The 22,469-nt window shown below is 47.9% G+C and overlaps 1 protein-coding gene across 6 annotated transcripts in view; it reads left to right on the forward strand.

Moving 5' to 3' along the window:
- LOC143845321 (biorientation of chromosomes in cell division protein 1-like 1) overlaps window positions 1-15,699 on the forward strand; it is a 56,363-nt gene extending 40,664 nt beyond the window's left edge. For 2 of the 6 annotated variants that reach the window (XM_077353589.1, XM_077353591.1), the window contains exons 14-25: window positions 664-736; window positions 918-994; window positions 2,325-2,409; window positions 3,089-3,150; window positions 4,165-4,225; window positions 4,301-4,335; window positions 6,138-6,180; window positions 8,661-8,695; window positions 10,026-10,116; window positions 10,526-10,709; window positions 11,974-12,096; window positions 14,327-15,699. In XM_077353589.1, coding sequence (XP_077209704.1) covers window positions 664-736; window positions 918-994; window positions 2,325-2,409; window positions 3,089-3,150; window positions 4,165-4,225; window positions 4,301-4,335; window positions 6,138-6,180; window positions 8,661-8,695; window positions 10,026-10,116; window positions 10,526-10,709; window positions 11,974-12,096; window positions 14,327-14,435 — 978 coding nt within the window. In that variant the 3' untranslated portion in view covers window positions 14,436-15,699. Of the gene's footprint in view, window positions 1-663; window positions 737-917; window positions 995-2,324; window positions 2,410-3,088; window positions 3,151-4,164; window positions 4,226-4,300; window positions 4,336-6,137; window positions 6,181-8,660; window positions 8,696-10,025; window positions 10,117-10,525; window positions 10,710-11,973; window positions 12,097-14,326 lie in introns of those variants that run through there. The other 4 variants (XM_077353592.1, XM_077353590.1, XR_013234358.1 and 1 more) reach the window with 4 other exon arrangements.
- The last annotated feature ends 6,770 nt before the right edge of the window (window positions 15,700-22,469 follow it).

The following is a 22,469-nucleotide window of genomic DNA, read 5'->3' on the forward strand; positions in this document are numbered from 1 at the left end:
ATGTTAGATACGTCATTTGACCTGGGAAACCCTTCAATCTCTTCTTGCCCCTTGAGATTGCCATGCTCTCAGTGGGGATGGGATGTGCGTGGGGCCAGCCATGATGGGACAGTGTTTCTTGTAAGCACAGTGGGCGAAGGGCATGGCCATGGACTAATCCTGTGCTAGTTAGGGCTGCCCTCCAGCAGCTAGCCCCAGCTGGAGGGACAGGGACATGGGGAAGAGCACCATCACGTTGATGGTGTGATGTCACTTCCAGTTGCTCCAGGCAACTCTAGTGCTAGAAAATCCTAGTTCTGAGCAACATCTCTGCGCATCTGGATCTGCTGGGGAATATGCAGCAAGGAAGGGCTTTCTTGTCCTCTGGGAGCGATTTCTTCTGGCAGAGTCAGGAGGGTCTCTCTGGCCATCTAGCAGTCAGAGACCATGATGGGGATCCTTTGGCGTCTGCCATTCCCAGAGGAACCAGGGAGGGAAGGGCCTCCCTTGGTAGTACTAACACATGCTTCCATTTTGTACATCGCTTTGTGAACTTTGTGAAGTTGAAAAGCGACTCGGTATATTCCATAAATGAAACCTGGTGCTGGACTTAGATGGACCTTGGTCTGACCGAGCAAGGCAATGGTGTTCTTTTGGTCTTCTGATCGCCTGTCCTCTTGTTAGTTACAGGTAGAAATACCTGATCAGGAGGAAGAAACGCGAGACTGCCCTCCAGCTACGGGACAGGGCAACTCAGGTAGCCGAAACGCAACATGTGCTCTTGCATTACTGTCTCCGATAGCGAACCTTGGGCTAGTTTTGCATGGCAGGGCTCCTAGGTCAGCGTGACCTTAAGAAAGTGATTCATGACACTTTAGCGCCCTTGTGCATGAGACTTTGGAGAATCATTTCAGATCAGTGTCAACATTGCTTTCCAGGTGGTGGCCCAGTGTCTCAGATTTTGGGAGAGGAACCTGAAGAGAGCCAGGGTTTGGAAGTCAAGAGACAAGCCCAGGTGGTGTATTCCTGAATTCTTTTTTTCTGTGTGACTTCTGAATTGGGGAGGTCAGAGAGAGACGTGATGCACTTTCAGATGGCTGAGTGCTTTTGCTAGTTCCAGGTCTAATTTACATTTTAAACTGCTTTGTGTATCAATAGCCACGTGAACTTCAAGGTTGACTCAGCCTTCCATCCTTCCGAGGTCGGTAAAATGAGTACCCAGCTTGCTGGGGGGTAAACGGTCATGACTGGGGAAGGCACTGGCAAACCACCCCGTATTGAGTCTGCCATGAAAACGCTGGAGGGCGTCACCCCAAGGGTCAGACATGACTCGGTGCTTGCACAGGGGATACCTTTACCTTTACCTGAACTTCATTTGAAACAGTGAATGGTGACATTTGTGGCACTTTGGTCGCCTGGCAAGGGAAGGAGGAGGGCGCCTCATCCAGGGGACTTGATCTTTAGAACGTGGGGAAGGGGGTGAAATGATCTAGGAAGTGGCTGCGCTTGGCTATTTCTGCCCCTCACATTCTTTAAAAAGCTAACTAAGGACACCACCCAATATACCAGGGGTAGTCAAACTGCGGCCCTCCAGATGTCCATGGACTACGATTTCCAGGAGCCCCCTGGAATTGTAGTCCATGGACATCTGGAGGGCCGCAGTTTGACTACCCCTGCAATATACATTCTAACAGGGGAGGGAAGTGTGTTGGCCATAGCATGTGAAATCCTTGCGCTTAAGTAGCATAGTTTGTCGGCTAAATCAGTCGAAAACATCCCTGCCCTCACTATGAAACCATCTGGCAGATGCTTTTGGCACTCCTTGATGTTATGGGCCAGTTCCAAGTCCTCATGGGCTTGCCTTGCCTCAACGGTTCAGGTGTGTAGCCACATTGGTCTGAAGCAGCAGAGCAAAATTTGAGTCCAATGGCACCTTTAAGACCAGCAATTCTGTCTGGGGAAGTGTGCCTGCATCGTTGACCTTAAAGGTGCCCCTGGGCTCAGATTTTGTTCTTGCCTCAAAGGCTTTGCCATAGTCCTCTTCCCTGCCCCAGGAATGCAAATTGAGTGCCCAGAGCTTGAGCTGGCTTGATCTCTTGTATTGGCGTGTTGTTGATTTGGTTTCTTTGGAGTGGATTTCTTGGCACTCAATCCAAACAAAGTTGTGTGTCCCAGGGCAGCGCTCTGACCCCCTCGGCGTGTGTGTACGGGGCACTCGGGTGGAATCAGCTTTGGGCTGAGTTGGGGGTTTTGCTCTCCCAGGCTTTGATTTACATAAGGCGACACTATTCTAAAACCAAGGGTTTCTTGGTACAACGTTGCCGGTCTGTTCTTGAATTCCTTAGGAGGTTGCTGCCAGAGATTCAGGAAGGGTACCTGAAGTCAGTGCAGAGATTCAGGAACCACCATTGGATGCTGTAAGAGAAAAAGGTAATTTTGGATTAATTTGCCATTTTAAGCTTTCCACCCCAAATTTGTTCACATTCCTGTGTTTAAAAAAAACCACTCTAAATGTAAACACTCAGCTCACCCAGGGAACAGAAATGGCTGAGTGGGACAGAGTTAGGGTGCATCCTGCCGGTCTTCTCCCTCCTTGATGCCACTTGGTGCTCTGTGCATTTGGGTGTGCAAGAGCTGCACCCCAGATGCCAAGGGAAGCCCATGGCCTCGGATGTGGGTGCTGGAGCCCCAGTGTTGTGGTGGAGTATTCTCCCAACTACCTTTCCTGCACAAGCACAGGTCGATGCAGTGTTAGTTTAATTTAGGGGTTTGCCAGTAACCCAGTGTTTGCTGGCAGGGGCTCATGGGAATTGTAGTCCATGGACATCTGGAGGGCTGCAGCTTGACTACCACTGGTTTAACCACTACAAGTATTCAGATCCTGAACGCGACAGGTAAATGATATAATAAATGTCAAATAACTTATGGCACCAGCAAATTCGCTGATGTTTATCTAAATTGTCACAGAAGTAGAAATGGATAGGGGGTGTCCTGCAAATGAAAACCAGGGTTTATATAATGCAGAGGAAGTCACCATTTGTTTATGCAAGCACTCAGAGATGATGCTAAGCAGCAAATGCATTCCTTTGAATCTTTTTTCCCCCCACAGATAATACTGCTGGCAAAATTTGTGAAAAACCAGATCTGGAGTCCAGTTCAGTTCCTGTTGAGGCAAGTTAGCTTGGTCTGTTCTAATTCACAGTTGCAGCATGCCACCCGTTGTCGCTTTGCCAGCCAGGAATAAAGACTCTTTCCACCAACATGGCAATAGCAGTTTTAAAAAAAAGACTCTTCAGAGGAACTTTGTCAGCTAATTCAAGAGGCCCGCTGATCCAAAACGTAGCCTTTGAAAGCAGAAAGGAAAAAATGGGATTCTAAGTCCAGGTCAGATGTATGTGCTTTTTAATTGCGCAGAAGTGTTCTGAGAGATGTTCGTGCTGCAATGCCGTCCCAATTGAAGTGCAGCAAAACTATCCCTGTGGCAGCCTTTGAAGACAATTTGGAAACTTCAAATGGTTCAAAATGTATCCATGAGGCCACTAGTTCAGGAGGAGCTACCCAGCAGGCATCACTCGAGTGTCACAAGCTGTTTGTAACCTTTCAAGGCCCAACGAGTCTGGGTCCAAGGTATCTCATATAATAAAATATTCTCCAGAGACACTGCTCTGCCTGCCCTTGTTCTCAGCTGTGAACAAGAATCCCCTTGTCCCTTCTGGATCTTCCTCCCTTCTGCTCTTCTCCGGAGGCAGCTTGGAGTTGACAGCTCTGTCTTCTTCCCAAAGCATTGGAGCGCAGTTTACAGGTTTCCACTCAAGCTGCAGAACCCTCCTGAGCCCAGAGAGCAGCTTTGAAGGGGCACAGGAGACTCTAAGGAAGAAGGAGACGAGATCCGTGGAGGAGACTTCTACAGATCCTCCCCTCCCCCTGCTGGCTGCCTGTGATGTCTGTGTGACCTGCCTGCTTAATAGGATTGTGAGGGTTGTGCGCTTCAGCGCAGTTCGGCCAATTGGTGATCACTGAAGCCCGCAGCGGTGCATAGAGGCCCCCCCTTCTCTCCATGCTGGGACACTGACCTCCTCGGGCTTCGGTGATCTCCAAGGCAGCCGAGCTGAAGCGCACAACCCTAATTGGGACCATGGATAGTCCTCACCTCTAACTGCCCTCTTTGCCTCCCGCTTCGTTTAGGTGAACCAGCAAGTAACCATCAAACGGAAAAGGGGGAGGCCCCGTAAACATCCACTGCCGGGTAAGTCGGCTGCCGGGTCTCTGTGGCAAGCAAGCCGCCGTTGCCTCCAACTCAAGAGGTTTGTTCTCTTTTCAGGTCAAGATTCAGCAGCTGACCCAAGAACCGGGAATGTAAGCATTTGTCTAGTTATTGAACTGTTGTGAGAGCTTTTTTTTTTGTGCACTGTATTCCTGAACTGCGTGACAAAACACTGCCCAAGTTCCATTCACACTCATTATTTCCTACCCCCTGCTGTTCTCCCCACTGGGAGTCCTCCCTTCGTTGTCAGGTAGGCTAGGCTGAGGGTGGGTGCCCGGCCCAAGGTCACCCAACACGCTCCCACGGTAGAGTGGGGATCCAGGCCTGGGTCATCTGGCAACTTCTCTGCTCTCAGTAGCTCAGTGGCTCCGGGGGGCTCGAGCGGCAGCCCCCTTGCCTACTATCTCATGTGGGAAGCAACTTTCAGAACCTTCAGCCAAGTCCTCAGTGGAATCCTTAAGGATTTCTCCTTGATGTAGTGCAAATTCCTTGGGCCACCTGGGCTCTTTCTTCAGGCTGTGCCGTTCAAGGGGCCCGCTGTGCAATCTCTGCAGTGAAATAGGGGACCGCCTGGTCCAGTTCTGGGGGCTGCATTCTCAGAAAGAGGAAGGCAAATTGGAGCAGGCTTAGGGGAAGGGCACCCACGGTGGCCAGTGGTCTGAAAATCAGGTCCTGTGAGGAAAGGTTGAGGGAAATGGGCAGGTGCGTGAATCCTTGAGAAGAGAAGCCTGCCTAGGGAAGGGAGCTCTCCCTCTTCAAACCCCTGAGAAAAGCCAGAGATTTGCTGCCTGCAGCTCTACAGGGCGAGGCCAGATCTACTGGGCTTCAGTTACAGGGAGCAGGAGGTGAAACTTGGTCGTGTGAAGAGCCCCCCTGGCTGCAGGGGGACCAGGCTGGCTTTGGGTTTCCCATGCCAAGCGCGGTGTCAGGCTCAGAGGCCCGTCAGTTCCTTCCCCACTCGAGGGCTTTGGGGTCAGCACAGTTCTCTCCCCCTCTTACCGCCTCTGGTGTTGATTTTAGCTGTTTCTGAGCTCTGAAGTGGCACAGGTGAATCGGCCTAGAACTCAAGAGCCGGTTGCTGCATGTGCAAAGAGCTCCTGATTTCTCTAGCAGCTGAAGGGTTAAAGCAGGGGTAGTCAAACTGCAACCCTCCAGATGTCCATGGACTACAATTCCCATGAGCCCCTGCCAGTGGGGGCTCGTGGGAATTGTAGTCCATGGACATCTGGAGGGCCGCAGTTTGACTACCCCTGCAATAGAGATTGGTCTTCCTAAATGCCCCTGTCTGCCCTGAAGCTGACATTAGTTCAAGAGGCAGAATTTGACTTGTGCTTTGAGTATCCTTAGAGCCCATTCCGAGTATTTAAAGTCCTTCAAGTGCAGGATCTTGGGGAATCTATAAACCATTCTTGAAAGATTGGCTGGTATAATTGTACTGTCAAGTGTGTGAGAACAGAAGCAGAACGGAGCTGCACCCCAAATGCCAAGGAAAGCCCAGAAAGGAATGTCTTAATCAGTTTTTGGCTGGGGTGAGATTTAGATGAGCTTGTGAAATTTACCCTGGATTTACCTCTGTCTTGAAAGAAAGTGTACCAAAACAGGGTTGCCTAGCTTTAAATACAGTGAACATCTGTGCAAATATCAATATTGTGAAAAAGAACCACAATTGGCTACATCTCCCTGGACAAATTTATTTCCACACCATCTGTGAAACAGCTTTTGGTTACCAGGTGTATTGTAGTAAGATAAAATGCATTAGATTTTCCCCCCTCTTTATTTCCCATAGCTCTTGATGTCACTTGCAAAGTCTTAATTCTATTTTTGCTAAATAATCAATACTTGTTATTTTTATGATGAAATAATGATTCCAAAACATTGTCTTTAATTAATGAAGCAGTCTTCAAGTCCTAAGAGTAAAGAGAAGATTCTTCCAAAAGGTAATGATTCAGATGGGGTTTTTTTGGGTTTTTTACCAAAGGGAACAGAGCAGAAGGGAAATGTCCTCTCTCGTAAAGCATCGCTGCTTCAGAAGTTCAGATCTTGCGATGCGCCAGGGATCCCCAGGCCCTTTGAGCCTAGGAGCACCTTTGGGGTGCAAGCAAAAATGGCTCCAGGAGAAGGTGATAGCAGCAACCACGACAAAATGACTGCCTCCGTTTGCTTTCCTCTCTCACAGGGAAGATCTTGTTGGTGGTGGTATTTGTCACCAAACCAACATGTTAAAAATCTGCCGAGGCAGTCAGATCTCCAGTGGCCAATCAGAAGCCTTGCTAGGCAAATGCCCCACCTGGCCCCGCCCACTTCATGAAAACACCTGAAAAGGTGTTGGTGGGCACCACAGTGCCCTCCCCCCCCCCCCGGCATCACATTGGGGCTCCCAGCTATAAGTTCACCCTGATGCAGAGGTCCCTGGGAGTTGTAGTATGAGGCCCTCCCCTATTCTCTTCAGTTGGTTTATTTATTTGTTGGATTTTTAGACTATCCTCCTGGCAAGCTGGCTCAGGGCAGGGAGGGCTGACGTCTTTTGTGTGGATTCAAATGAGTAGCCGTGTTGGTCTGAAGTAGCACTACAAAATCAGAGTCCAGTAGCACCTTTAAGACCAACAAAGATTTATTCAGGGCGTGAGCTTTCGAGTGCAAGCACCCTTCGTCAGACTATCATCTTCTTACATGACAGGGAATATATGGCAAAAATCAATTTTGTTACATCTGTGTCACAACCAGATGCAGCCAATGATAATCCTTTTTCAAAACAGCCAAAGAATCCCCTAGAATTCAGTGTACTTTACAAAGAGAAACCAAAGTGTTGCTGGTAGAGAGATCAAAGGCTATCACCTCTCCATATGCTGCTTGCTCCATACAGCTGTGAGACATTCCTGTGAGACCTCCATACAACTGTGAGACCAGGGAATTGCTGGTCACTATCCCAAGGACAGGGAGTCAAACTCAAAATTCCATTCCATTGCCATATCTTACAGTCATATTATCACAAATAAAATACATAGTGAGGAATATGGATACACAAGTTGAACAAGGTTAGCATGAATTAAAAAAACCTTTGTCTCTATTGAGTCCTGGGTATGTCATAGTATAGAGTTTTGTAATAACAGTCACATAATCCCAATTAAAATAAATTGTGAGGAATGTGGAAACAAAAGTTGCATAAGGTTAGCATGCATAGTGAGATAAAAAACCTTTGTCCTTGTTGAGTCCAGGGTATGTCAAAGTAGAGTGTTGTAATAACTTGCATTTCTGCAATCTCCCTTTCTAGCCTGTTCTTGAAGTTTCTTTGTAATACAACAGCTACTTTTAAGTCCCTTATAGAATGTCCTGGAAGGTTGAAGTGTTCTCGTACAGGTTTTTCAGTCTTTTGGTTTTTGATGTCAGACTTGTGTCCATTAATTCTTTGGCAGAGGGTTTGATCTGTTTGCCCTATGTAGAAAACAGAGGGACATTGTTGGCACTTGAGGGCATATACCAAGTTTGAAGATGAGCAGGTGTATAAGCCTTTGATGGTATAGGTGACGTTGTTAGGTCCAGTAATTGTGGCATTGGAGTGTATATGGCAGCAAAGTTGGCATCTGGGTTTGTTGCAAGCTCTAGTACCAGTGTTGATGTTCACATTCGATGCTGCATTGTTGTGGGTGAGGAGTTGTTTGAGATTGGGGGGCTGTCTGTGCGAAAGAAAAGATTTACCCCCCCAGTGCTTGGGAAAGAGAACTGTCATTATCTAGTAGAGGTTGTAAATCACTGATGATGCGTTGTACTGTCTTGAGCTGAGAGCTCTATGTAACCACTAGTGGTGCTCTGCTGTTTTCTCTTTTGGGTCTGTCTTCTAACAGGTTTTCTCTTGGTATCCTTCTGGCTTTGTTAATCTGTTCCTTGACCTCCCTGGCTGGGTATTTTAGTTCCAAACAGGTTTGTTGTAGATCATTTAGATGGTCCCTGAAAGGTTGTAGGCTATGAGTGGGTCTAACCCACCCACATTTCACTCTTCTCGACAAGGAAATTCACTTGATTACTTGGATCTGAACAGCACGGGATCCTCAGTGAGATGGGTCTTTCTCAGGCTCCCAGATATCGTGAATGAAATGGATAGGTCCTCCGTGATGCCAGCCCCATCAGCTGCCTTCCCACACTCGGTTCCTAACATTGAGGGTTCAAAATTTTCAAGAAGTCATTTTAGACGGCCTTTAGCTTCTCTGCCAGAATAAGCCCTGTTTTGCTTTAGTGTGCTATAATAAGGTTAAGAAAAACAGTTTGGGGGGCTGGGGGTGGGGGGATGCCTTTTTTGAATGCTCCTTGATTACCTTAAGTTTTAGTTAAGATTTGATGACATGGTTAATAAAACACTAATAAAATGTGACCTGTAGAGTTGCAGCTATGTAGAGTTCTTACGCTCTGCCTTCCTTTTTAGTCAAAAGCACACCGCATGGGGACAAGAAAGGCCAGGTAAGTGCAAGTACTTTTGGTTCAGGTTTCTGTTCTTTGAGTGTAAACCTGTTAAATAGGAACCAGAGTTGTGCGGTTCGGCCGCCAAAGTGGCCATTCCAGCCTGAAGCAGCCAGTGCCATGGCGCTGGCTGCTTCGGGCCGGAACGGCCACTTTGGTAGCCGAACCGCACAACCCTACTAGGAACCAATGGCTGGACCTAGTGCAAAACTTATACTGGCGCTAAGCCCCTCCTCTCCCTGAGGCAAGGAAAAGACCATGGGGCCTGTTGTTCCAAGTGAGACTTCCTATATCGACATGCACACTTCTGCTTGTTAGCTCAGCATCTTTTGCAGCCAGTCGCTAGACACAGTGATACAGCCAGAGCCAAACACTAGGTGCTATTCGAGGGCTTGTGGAAGAGGCCGGATTGCTTTGGATCACTTCTGGCACCCTCCCCCATGAGATTTGTTCCATAAGAATTACCTTGTTGGTTCCAGCTGCAGCCCACCTAGCCCAGGTTTGAGGCTCCTAGCATTGGTCGGCCCCACATGCCTCCAGGGGCTCACAAGCCAGATGTGCAGGTGAGAGACCATGCCCTTTCATAGGAGCTCATTATCTTAGGTCGATTGTGCTTGAACACAGTTTCCATTTTAGCAATGGTAAAAGGGGTGTAGCAGTCCCTGTGCCTTCTAGTTTTATGTATCAACTTCCTTTATGCCTCACCTTTCTCCCCAGTGAGCACCCAAAATGACTTTCATACTCTCCTCACCACCACTTTATCCTCACAACAATCCTGTGGGTTAGGCAACACCGAGAGATTGGGGATTCAAGCATGGATCTTCCAACACACTGAACCACCACACTGCACTGGCTCTCACCAGTGTCACTGGAACATAAAGCACCCATGGCTCTAGGGAGCAGAACCAGAATTGTTCTAAAGGGCAGGAGGCAGCTTTCTCCTCTCTGATGCTTACAAAATCTTGCCAACTGCCAGTTTTGGAGTCTGTGCTCATCTGGTTTAGGACGGGTCACTTAACCTTATTCCCCCTCCCCCCTTATAATTCTCAGTCAGTGGTGCCTGTTGCCAGCTCTGCTGACGATAGATTCTGCGGCTGGATTTTGGGCAGTGTTAAGACCCTGTTTATTTTTTCCCCAGCCTTAAGCCTGTTGCCAGTTTCAGTGGGTTCTCAGCTGGGTTCAAAACCTGTGTGAGAGGGGAGATGTCCCTCTGCCTCCTCCCTGTCCCTATGTTGTATGTGCTTCACGGTCTGTGCTGTGCAGGGATTGTTTGTCTTCGAGGAGAATGTCCTCTGTTCCATCTTCTGTTTCATTTCCTCCCGACTGCTAGGAAGCTGAAGAAGGGCAGGTGGAGGTGGAGGTGGAGGCGCGGCGGAGAGGAAGGAAGCCCAAACGGCCTCGTGTTCCAGTGCTGGAAGCGGGTGAGGCCGGGGCCTTCTGCTTCTTTTAACATTTTTTATTGTTTGAGGTGTACGCTCGCTGAGAACAAGATTAGTTTTATTATTCTTTCGCATTTACAGGGGGAAAATCATTGGGTTATGGCTAAAGTAAATATTATGTAAAAAATGTGCAAATCGGTATAATTTCATGTCAGGATTGGTACATCCCAGCTGCTTCCCTAGTTTTCGATGACTTCTGGCTGTGACCTGAAGAAGTAAACTGTTACAAATGTGTTTGGAGAGATTAAGTCAAACAAGTGTGAGTTAAAATGCTAAGGAAATGGAAAATTACTCATTCCACTCCCAGGGTCCATTGAGAACTGCCCTTCTAAAATAAGTATGTCCTTGGAGGCTTGGGTGGAAATTTGAGTGTGTATATCAAATGCTGCAGGGACAGACACACCTGAGCCAGACAGAAAGCGTCAGAGGCTTGCACCTGCCGTGGAAGAGGAAATGAGAGAGCAGGAGGAAGGCAAAGAGAGTGGCGGCAGCGGAAGAGAAGACGGTGGCAGCAGCGCCGAGGAGATGCACTCCGGAGCCACCACGAGGGCCGCCACCAGGTTAGAAGCTCAAAGGTAATGGAAGCCCTCCTAGACGCCAGCTAGGATCCTTATCGATGTTAAAGTGTGCACACAATCTCGCCAGGGCTCAGAGCAGTTCACAGTAAAGACCGGAAAACCGTGGGTCATTAGACAGTCAGTCAGAAAAGCAAAAACTGGCTCCCAAAGCCACCCAGGAAAGGTGGGGCTGGCAGCCCTCCTAAAGAGAGGAGGATGGATATCCATCAAATGTAGGGGGGCTGATTAACCATCCCCACCTTTCCACTGCATGCCAGACACGCATAGAGCTTTTTCCCACTGCAGGATCTGTATCGCTGTTTCCCTGGAAAGGGGCTGTGAGCCAGCCCTCCATGACGGCCACCCCTGCCCTCCCTGCTGCTCTCTTTTGTATTTTGGAAAGCAAGATCTGATCCAGGCCACAATATCTGCCCTGGCATACATGAAGGGGTATTTTGTCTTCCCAGTTTATACATATTGATCAAGCACAACATGGTGGTCCCCGTGGTTGCTACAGTGAGTTTCTTAGGGGTCGTCAGAGGGCGGTGTGGAGAAGGACAGGGTGGTCGGAGGCTGGGAGGGAACCTCGATAGGCAAAGGCTGTGCATTTTAGAATGCCAGTTGCCTGGGGTTCAGAGCAAGGGCTCTGGTTTCCCAAAATATCAGTTTGACCACTGTAGAAAATGGAATGCTGAACTATATACGTACCAAGGTTGTAGTGTGCTTAGGACACCAAAAGTTCTTAGACGGGTCACTGTACCAAGTAAATTTGGGCTTGTGGTCACCATGCTGAAAAGGTTGGGAACTGCTGCTCAAGACACCCATCTGCCAGAACAGAGAGCAATTTAAAATGTTTAGCATCAGAAAAACACTTTGGATCCAAGCACATGAAAGCGCCAAATTATTCCAGTTTGCTTCTGACTTGTTGTTATGTGCGAAGCCGTGTCCGACCCATCGCGACCCCCTGGACCATGACCCTCCAGGCCTTCCTGTCCTCTGCCATTCCCCGGAGTCCATTTATATATAGCAATGAAAGCCCCTCCTGGCTGGGATACGTCTGTGTCCATTTTAATGGCTTCTGACTAGTTACTCTCAAAGATCTTCCCCAGAAACCCCCAATATTTTGAAGGTGGGGAAAAATTAATACATCTGCCTCTAGATAACGTATCCACTGCGTGTGCAATTATTTCTGCTTTCTGAAATGATTGATTAGAAATTACTTGCCGTAAAAGTGTTTCCCAAAATATACCTTAATAAACTTGGAAACTTGGTTTATTCCCAGACAGCAGCCCAGCAAACCAACGACCCGTGCAGCATCTAAAAACCAAAGCCCTGATCCACTGTCTCCTCCACAGCACCGGAAAAAGCCTCATGCAAAATCGAACCAGTCTTCTCCCTTGGCTCTGTGAGTGTGGCGATGGCAGCCCCTTCGCGCTTGGTGGTGGCTGTGTCCATTTCAATTCCTTTCTCATTCTTCCCACAGTATCTTGCTCCCAGAGGTTACAGTAATGGCCACAGGCATGAACAGGAATGAGACAATCTTGTGACCTCCACATTCAGAGACTGTTAAACCTCTGAATACCGTTGCAAGTTGGCAACTTCAGCCTCTCTAGCCTGTTGTTGGCCGTCCAGAAGAAATGGTTATCTTTCAGGGCTTTCCTGATGTTCAGTTAAGGATCTAAATATTTGAGGGGGTCAGAGAACCAAGCAGAGTATTAAAGGCAGTTCCAGTTACAAATTGGGAACACACGCAAGGTTCAGTAGGCGTGAGAAAGAAGCACTGGAGGAACCAGTCAAAGATGATGTACTTTAAGATTAGGTAACCGGACTATTTCTTATGTCCTTGCAACCTGGTTGTGCCATCACTGACTGTCTGGGGAGACTCGGTGGGGTAGAAATGTTCGTCTTCATGGTCTTCTGTGCAGCCACAGCTGGGGATCTGTGCCTTCGCAGAGCTTTATATCTAGAGCTTGTGAGTTCTCCTCCGTGGCAGGCTCTGCGAAGGCACAGATCCCCAGGTGTGACTGCACAGAAGACCACTTGATGAACAGCGGTTGCAGGTAAGTGCAACCATGTTTCTTAAATGCAGAGGAGCTGGTAGCCTCTCAGGACAGTGTGTGCAGGATCCAGGGTGGGCCAAAGGCAGGGAGTTGATCTAGGTTTCCTCTTAAACTTGTAGTGGTGATTTTTATGTATGCTTTGGGGTGTTCAGGCATTGTCTTGTTTTGACAAGATGCCTGTAATATAGCAAGGTATTATTATCCACCCATTTCAGGTGAGCAGCTGACTCAAGGGACTTGTTGCAAGTTCTGAATCAGAGCTGACTTCCCAGTTACGAAGCCACATGCGTAGCAGTCACCTTCAGGAGGCTCTGCTGGGGAAAGGGCCCTGGACTCCCTAAGCCCTTATACTTGATCATGATCATTTCTGAACCTGGTTGCACTGCTGTGAAGGGTTGACGGCACACTTCTGACTAGGGATGCACACTGGCCTTCTAGGCGCCACCTCGGGCTTCGGTGATCACCGAGGTGGCCGAACTGAGCCGAAGTGCACATCCCCACTTCTGACCTTGAGGAATATATGGTCTAGGTCAGGGTTCCCCAACATTGTGCCAGCAGACAGCTTTCCCTGCTGCCCACCAAGTGTTGTAAGGAAATAGGTGAGGCCAGGTGTGTTTTTTGCCTCGTGGGGCTTCTGATTGGCCACTGAAGATGTAATTGGTTGTGCACAATTTTTTTTTAACATTCCGTTGGCAGAAGTTGCTCCTGCAGCGCAGGGATCTGTGCCCACAAATGTAGACTTGTGGCCGTCATTTTGTGCCTGGGTTCACCATTTTGTGTCAAGAGTTCCAAGGTGCTGCAGGCTCAGAAATGCTGACAGTCTTTTGATGGTGTTCAGGAGACAACATGGTGGGAGAGGGAAGCACAATAAGAGGGAGGCAAGCAAGCTAGGGTCCTTAACATATGCTCAGAGTTGATCGTGGCTGGGGTAGGAATTCTGAGGCTGGCCCTGAGCTGGGATTGGATGAAAAGGCACTTCAAAAATGTTTTGAGCGGACCTTTCAGCATGGAGGGGCAGCTCAGCACGGGAGCCCTGGACAGAAGAAGGCAGCAGGAGGGGGGGGCATGGAGAACTTCCAGAGGGAGGTGAGGTCGAGGACTCCGGTAGGACCTGCAAGTGGGGCACACTAAGAACGGAACAACTGGAGAGCTGCCTTATATTAGCAGGGAGAGGGAGGGGAGAAGACTGAGGTGCTCTGAACAGAGGCCAGGGGGAAAGGCTCAGAGTCAGTGGGTGCTCATCCACTCCCAAGTGCAGCAGCTCAGTGGCGCTCTTCTTTCTCTGCGGGATTCTGAGCACCCCTTCCTGCAGGGAAACAGAGGCCTGGAAGTCATCACCTCTCCCCATGAAGAAAGTTTTCACAATTCTAGTGCACAGGATTAAACAAAACAAGACGTTAATTTTTATTCGTGATATATTAATATAACACTGAAGGTAGAAGTAAGGTAGAAGTTGAGGATGTTTCTGTTCCATTGAGCTTTTGAACTGCAGGCCTATTTCTGCAGCTGGGATTGTTTGGTTACAAATAGCCTTTTGCAGCTCAGTTAGTGTGTGTGTTTCCCCCTGGTTTTCAGATCAAAGTTGCTGCCCAGCAAGCGTAAGAGGGAAGGCAGCCCCTCAGCGCTGCAGAAGAAGGGCCACCGGAGAACAGAAGAGATGGCGATCAAAAAGGCTAAGCGGTAAACACCCCCACACTGAACGCAAGCGGAAGAAGAAAGCAAGAAAAGGCCTTCTCTCTTTCTGTTTAAAACCAAACCCACACTCAAAACCAAGAGGTTTTGCATGTGCTTGTTTTCCTGGTGTGACATAACCGATGCAGGAGCCGCACATCATGTGTTTTAAACAGCTTTCTAAACCCTTTGTTTACGCGGAAGAGTATCTGCTCTGCAGACCTTTCCTTTGCATCTCAAGTGGGGCGTGTGAACACAGTGACTTGCCGATGCTTCCAATCCCACTCATCACCAGTGGCCTCTTAATTTGACACCTTTGTACATAAGCCATGTATAAAAAAACTGTATTTTACACTTTATTTATTTAACAGTAAAGACTGCTCTGTGAACTTTGCTACATTACCTTCAATTCACCATTTTAACCAGATTTTTAAATGTTGTGCCACTCTCATGAGCGTTGAGTGGGGCCTGGGTGCGATGGGCATTTTTCAACAGAATGCACACAGTGCCCTCGGGCAGCTGGCAAAGTATTTCCTTGCATGTATTTGAGTCAAGTAGATTAGAAGAAGGAAGAGCCCAGGGTCCCTTTCCTCGACTCACCTGTCGCTTTTGGTAAAGTAGAATTTAAGGTTGCATTTCCATTGTCGAGGAAATGCACCCAATTCATTAAGAAATATATTCTCGTGTGTAAATTTTATCCCAGTATCCAAGTAAGTAGAAGGCACTTGAGGTAGCACTAGATTTCTTCAGCCAGAAGGGCACTGAAGTGAAAATGACATCTGTCTCATTTTGAAGTTTCCCCTTGTTCTTTGCTCAGTATTGCTCCTCCTCCTTTTCCTCCTCCTCAGTTGCAACGAGCTGCAGTTAAGATATCCCCTCCTAGAACTTCAAGGAAGTTTGGTACTGCTGGTCATGGAAAATCCAGAGCCCGGCCTCGTTGCCAGAACTTTTTAGTAAACTTAAGTTTTATTCTCACAGGAACAAATCTTCAAGTTCGGCTTCATCGAAAACTTTTTTAATTATTGTTTTTATTATTACTGTTATCAAAATTAGCCTCCTGCAAGGATGTAATAAGTTGCCAAATAACCTGAGATTATTTTCAAATGTTCGTATTCATGTTTTATAACAAAAAAAAAAAATCAGCATTCTATGTTTTTTCTCATTTTTGTTTTCTTTAGGGGTTTTTATTGTTGTAACGTGGATTTTTTCTGTGAAATATTCTACTTTGTTTCTTACTGAATTTTTATATATAAATTATAAAATGTTTCCCAAAACAAGCGTTATGTTATTTGTTGAGTTGCCAGATGACTTTTTGAATATTATGAAGATTTAACTCATCTGCTGTACTGTTGAGGTTGCCGCCTTTTCCACTCTGTCCCCCAAAGAGCATTACGCTCATCTGACCAAAACCTGCTCAGGATCCCCAGCTCAACGGAAGGGAGAGTGGGCTCAGCCTTTCCAGTCATGACGCCGGCCCAATAGGACACTTGGCCGAGAGAGAACGGGGCCCCCCATGTCCTTGATCAGTTCCGTAGGGTCTGCAAGACAGAACTGTTCCTTCTGGCCTGTTGTCAAGGTCCCAAGAGGTCGTCAAGGATGCCTCACCACTGAAACAGGAAGATCTGCCCTCTAGAGATATCAGAATTCTCCCCAAGCCCAATAGGCAGGAGCTATTGTGATTTATATAAATGTTTTAAATGTTAATTTTATGAGATGGGTAGTGAAACTATGTAGTGAAACTGTGGCCCTCCAGATGTCCATGGATTACAATTCCCATGAGCCCCTGCCAGCAAACGCTGACTTGAAAGCCCCTAACTTGAACAGGAACTCTCTTCACCATAGAGTTAGGGAGATAGATAGGAACACTGACCTCTCACCTTCTGATCTCACAGACCTTCCCTAGAGGGTAATTTCCTGTTTCCTGAGTCCTTCTCTTCTCCTCTATTCCTCTACCCTGCAGCATCACGGAGCAGAGAAGCCCCAAGCATCTCCTCCATCCAGCTATTTCGATTAATATAAGAACCTTCTCTTTACCTCTAAGTATGTAGAATTAGAGCCTCTTGTAGCGCAGAGTGGTAAGGCAGCAGAAATGCTGTCTGAAGCTGTCTGCCCATGAGGCTGGGGGTTCAATCCCAGCAGCCGGCTCAAGGTTGACTCAGCCTTCCATCCTTCCGAGGTCGGTAAAATGAGTACCCAGATTGCTGCTGGGGGGTAAATCGGTAATGACTGGGGAAGGCACTGGCAAACCACCACGTACTGAGTCTGCCATGAAAATGCTAGAGGGCGTCACCCCAAGGGTCAGACATGAATTGGTACTTGCACAGGGGATACCTATACCTTATGTAGAATTAAGTTCTTTAATAGTTACTATGTTAGTTAAGTACCATCGTGGTGAACGTGCCTTTCATTGTTCCTTGTTTTCTCACCGCATGCACTCGGCCTGCTGCACTCACCAGCCATCCAGGCACTCTGCTAACTTTCAAACTATTAAGATTTTACCACAAGTCAACCAATATTTATTATCCTTCAGTTGTTACCTGCCCTGAGCTATCCAGGAAGGGCAAAATGCAAAAATAGTTTATTATTAAAGGGATACAATGCTGTCAAGATCTGAACCTTGCGGGTCCCCAGGGTAAATAACACTCTTGGAAAAACAGAGGTGTAGTTTATGAGAAGAAATTTAGAAAATCTCAGCTTATCAAGATACTAGTAGGCAACGCAATTATCTACAATCAAATGGCACAGAAAATCATAAATGTTAGTGTTAATTGCCTAACACAATACCTATTGGACCAGATGGCAAAACCTTCCTTTCAGGCCAATACAGGCCTTGGCTCAAACGTTCTTCTCCGTTCATAGGTCCTTCAGTCCTTCAATAGGTCCTTTTTCTCCCAGCTCTCAAGCTAAATGTAATTTTCAGCCTCCCTGAGTCATACAATGACAATGAACTAATCAGAATCTGTCCCAATTAGAATCCTCTAGAGCAGGGGTAGGCAAACTGTGGCCCGCCAGATGTCCATGGACTACCATTCCCATGAGCCCCCGCCACCGTGGACATCTGGAGGGCCACAGTTTGCCCACCCCTGCTCTAGAAAATTCCCTCAAGCTTCTAGTGTGGTACTTGTGCCATGAAGGTGATAATAATTATGATCTGGGCATGGGGAGGTTTGCAAGCCCAGCACAACCAATTCAGTGTACGGAATACCAAGCAGAACCAAGTGTCACGGTTCCATTGCAAGCTAAAAGGGCTGGTCTGAAAGCACCGTCACAGGTCTTCCAAGCAAGGGGAATAGGGTTTTGCAAGCTCCGCAAGAAAATGGGAATGGGACGCCTGCAAATGAGAGGGGGGCCCTCTTGAAACTGACAGGTTTTTCCACAGCTGGAGGCCTCTCCCCTCCCCCAATGCTTTGAAGTTTGGTAAAGGTTTTGTTTGAGCGGAAACTGTCTGGAAAGAATCCATTCATGAACTGGCATGACCCTCCATGAATGCATGGAGTTTGTGAAATGTTTGTGCCATTTGACCTGCCACGAACTTCAGTTCATGAACCACACACTAAGCAAAATTTGTTAACAGAGTTTGTAAACCAGTTCATGACCATCCCTAATACAGACCACAATCTTCAATAGTGTATTCAGTGCTGCTACTTATTCCTTGCATAGAAAAGCCTGCTTGAGTGGTTGTATAATTTGACCCCCTCAGATGGGCCATTTCACAATGTGGGGAATGCAACAGAGAATACACGTGTTCTCTACGAAGTGATATCCTGCCAGACAACTAAATATCTTTAACCGCTCCTGCGGAGTGGAAAGAATAAAAGAATAAGGGCCCCGAGGGTGGGCCCTGTCCGGGATGAGGAAGGGTGCCTATTGGCCCCTTCCCCCAGACTGACAATCGGAGGGCCCAATCGACAGGCGCGAAGCGGCAAGGGACCAGTCCGTCATTCTGGCGGCAAGGGACCAATCACGAGCCTCCAACGTCAGGTGCTTTGGCCCGACCGCCGCCATTTCCTACCTCGCCGCCGAGCAGAGAGGTAGGCAGTGGCCGGGCCAAGGACAGAAGAGGGGCAGGGGGAAAGAAAAGGCCTCCCCAGGGCCCGTGCAGCCTGATCGCGGGCTTGCCGAGCCCACGATCGGGCTGCCCAGGCCCTGGGGTGGCTTTTTCCATGGCGGGGGGGGGGGGTGGTTCGGGGGGGCCCAGCCCTTCCCACCCACCCAGGCATCACTGCCTGGGCGGTTGGGTACGGCTAGCGCCCGCTGTATTTTTTTTTACAGCAGGCTTAATTACTAGTTATTTCATATTTTTATTTGAACACTGGCGCACTTTATCTGTAGAAATGAAGGTTTATGAGTAACCACAACTGTGAAATAGATTCTTATTTATAGGTATAATTTGTTAAAAATTAGATTGGTTTCATCCAGCAAGTCTTAGTCCAATGTGACGTAATAAAGTAATCAATTGTATTAATATTTGTTTTAGAAATCAAAGCTGCTTTTTTTGTAAACCAATGAGGAATGTCCTCTGGTTAGATATTTTGAAGTTTCCAATTGTTCTTTGCTCAGTATTGCTCCTCCTCCTTTTCCTCCTCCTCAGTTGCAACGAGCTGCAGTTAAGATATCCCTCCTAGAACTTCAGGGTAGTTGGGAACTGCTGGTACAAATATCTGGTTAGGGGTCTATCTCCAGCACACTCCAGAACCAGAGGTCTGAGCAAAGAAATGCCCATTTGGTTGGGGGAATCAGAAGCAGGAGAAGATCAGCCACTAAAAGAAGAGTTGGTTCTTCTAGGCCAGGGGTAGTCAACCTGTGGTCCTCCAGATGTCCATGGACTACAGTTCCCATGAGCTCCTGCCAGCAAATGCTGGCAGGGGCTCATAGGAATTCATAGAATCATAGAATTGGAAGGGGCCATCCAGGGGAAGTCACAGGGGAAGCCAACCTCTAGATAGAATCTGGAGACCTAGTGAAATAACATCACAAAGTGCTTACCTCAAACCCCCAATGAGGAGGCGATGTCTTTACTGGCAGGGGAGATATCATAAGAAACTCAGAGGGAAAACCCACCCCCAGCTAAAAACTAGAGACCTACTAAAATGACATCACAAAGCACTCACCTCAGTTCCCCTGGAGTTGAGGGAATAACAGAATACACTGGAAGTCACAGGGGAAGCCAAGCTCCACCTAGAACCTTAAGACCTACTGAAATGACATCACAAAGCGCTCAACTTCGCTCTGCGGGTAAGAATCTGCTGATGATCCCAGGACCCCGGGAGGCACGCCTGGCCTCGACAAGGGCCAGGGCCTTTTCGGTCCTGGCCCCTACCTGGTGGAATGAGCTCCCTGAAGAGCTGCGGGCCCTGTCGGAGCTCTCTGAGTTCCGCAGAGCCTGCAAAACGGAGCTCTTCCGCCAGGCGTTTGTCTAAGGCCGGGTGATGGCCCGGGGCTAAGATCGGACCCCTCTCCCCGGAGGGGGGAGGCAAGTACTAAACTGACCTGGTTCCCCAGAGTGTTCCATCCTATGCCCAATTATCCTCCGTTCCCTTCTGCTCATCCAGTGGGCCTGTACGGGAATAGTTTTAATCGCCATCATTGTGACTTAGTCATTGTTTTAATGGGGTTTTAATGGGGAATTTTAATGGTTAATATATTGTATTTGTATTAAAATGTTGTGAACCGCCGCGAGCCGGTTTCCGAGAGCGGCGGTCATACAAATCAAATAAATAATAATAATAATAATAATAATAATAATAATAATAATAACTCTATTCCCATGGAGACAAAGGAATGTCTCTTACTGGCATGGCGGAACACATAACACACTAGACCAGAGGGGAAGCCAAGCTCCAGCTGGAATCTTGTGACGTACTACAATGACATCACAAAGCACTCACCTCAGTTCCCCTGGAGATGAGGGAATGTCTCTTCTGGCATGGGGGATAACATAACACACTGGCAAGCCAACCTCCACCTTGAAACAGGTGACCTACTGAAATGACAGCACAAAGTGCTCACCTGAGTTCCCCTGGAGAGGAGGGGATGTCTGTTACAAGCAGGGGGGATATCAGAACACACCAGGAGTCACAGGGGAAGCCAACCTCCACCTTGAAACAGGTGACCAACTGAAATGACATCACAAAGCGCTCAACTGTATTCCCATGGAGACAAAGGAATGTCTCTTACTGGCATGGCGGAACACATAACACACTAGACCAGGGGGGAAGCCAAGCTCCAGCTGGAATCTTGTGACGTACTACAATGACATCACAAAGCACTCACCTCAGTTCCCCTGGAGATGAGGGAATGTCTCTTCTGGCATGGGGGATAACATAACACACTGGAAGTCAGAGGGCAAGCCAAGCTCCAGTTAGAATCTGGAGACCTACTGAAATGACATCACAATGCGCTTACCTCAGTTCCCCCAGTGAGGAGAGGATGGCCTTTACTAGCAGTGGGATATCATAGCACTTTAGAAATCAGAGGGGATCCTACGGGCTGCATGTGGGGGAGTACAGAATCGAACCCAGCCTGCCAGATTAGAAGTCTACCCTCCTAACCACTACAGCAAACTGGCTCTCAAGGGGATGTCAGTTTCTGGAAGGAAGGATATCACAACACATTTGGAGTCAGAGGGGAAGCCAACCTCCAGCTAGAAACTGGAGACCTATTAAAATGACATCATAAAGAAGTAACCTGAGTTCCCCTGGAGAGAGGGGATGTCTGTTACTGGCAGGGAGGATAATCACAGCACACTAGGTGTAAGAGTGCAATCCAACCTCCTGATAGAAACTGGACACCCTCTGAAATGACACCACAAAGAGCTCACCTGTTCCCCTGGAGACAAGGAGATGTCAATTAGTGGCAGGGGGCATATCATAACACACTAAGAGTCAGAGGGGAAGCCCACCTCCAGCTGGAATCTTGATACCTTCTAAAATGACATCGCAAAGCACTCACCTTAGTTCCCCTGGAGACGAGGGAATCTCTCTTACGGGCATGGGGGATAACATAACACAATAGAAGACAGAGGGGAAGCCATCCTCCAGCTGGATTCCTTAGACCTACTGAAATGACATCACAAAGCGCTCACCTCTGTTTCCCTGGAGAGGAGGGGATGCCTGTTAGTGGCAAGAGAGATATCATAAGATTCTAGGAGTCTGAGGGGAAGCCCACCTCCAGCTGGAATCTTGATAGCTTCTAAAATGACATCACAAAGCAATCACTTCAGTTCCCCTGAAGACACGTAAATGTCTCTTACTGGCATGGGGGATAACATAACACACTAGAAATCAGAGAGGACGCCAACCTCTAGCTACAAACTTTAGAACTTCTGAAATGATATAACAAAGCGCTTACCTCAGTTCATCCAGTGACAAAGGGATGCTTATTACTGGCAGGGGGATATAGAATCATAGAACCACAGAATCATAGAGTTGGAAGGGGCCATACAGGCCATCTAGTCCAACCCCCTGCTCAACGCAGGATCAGCCCAAAGCATCCTAAAGCATCCAAGAATGTCATAACACACTAAGAGTCAGAGGGGAAGCCAACCTCCACCTTGAAACAGGTGACCAACTAAAATGATATCACAAAGCGCTCGCCTCTGTTGCCCTGGAGAGTTGGGGATGCCTGTTAATGGCAGACAGGATATCAGAACACACCAGGAGTCAGAAGGGAAGCAAACCTACAGCTAGAAACTGGAGACCTACTGAAATGACATCACAAAGAGCTCACCTGAGTTCCTGTGGAGACAGAAAGAAGAAGAAGAAGAGTTGGTTCTTATATGCTGCTTTTCTCTACCCAAAGGAGTCTCAAAGTGCCTTACAGTGGCCTTCCCTTTCCTCTCCCCACAACAGACACCCTGTGGGGTGGGTGAGGCTGAGAGAGCCCTGATATCACTGCTTGGTCAGAACAGTTTCATCAGTGCCATGGCAATACCCAGGTCACCCAATTAGCTGCATGTGGGGGAGTACAGAATCAAACCCGGCATGCCAGATTATAACTCTGCACTCGTAACCACTATAGCAAACTGGCTCTCAAGGGGATTTCAGTC

The sequence above is a fragment of the Paroedura picta genome, chromosome 10 (genome assembly GCF_049243985.1).
Source record: "Paroedura picta isolate Pp20150507F chromosome 10, Ppicta_v3.0, whole genome shotgun sequence".
Lineage (NCBI taxonomy): Eukaryota > Metazoa > Chordata > Lepidosauria > Squamata > Gekkonidae > Paroedura > Paroedura picta.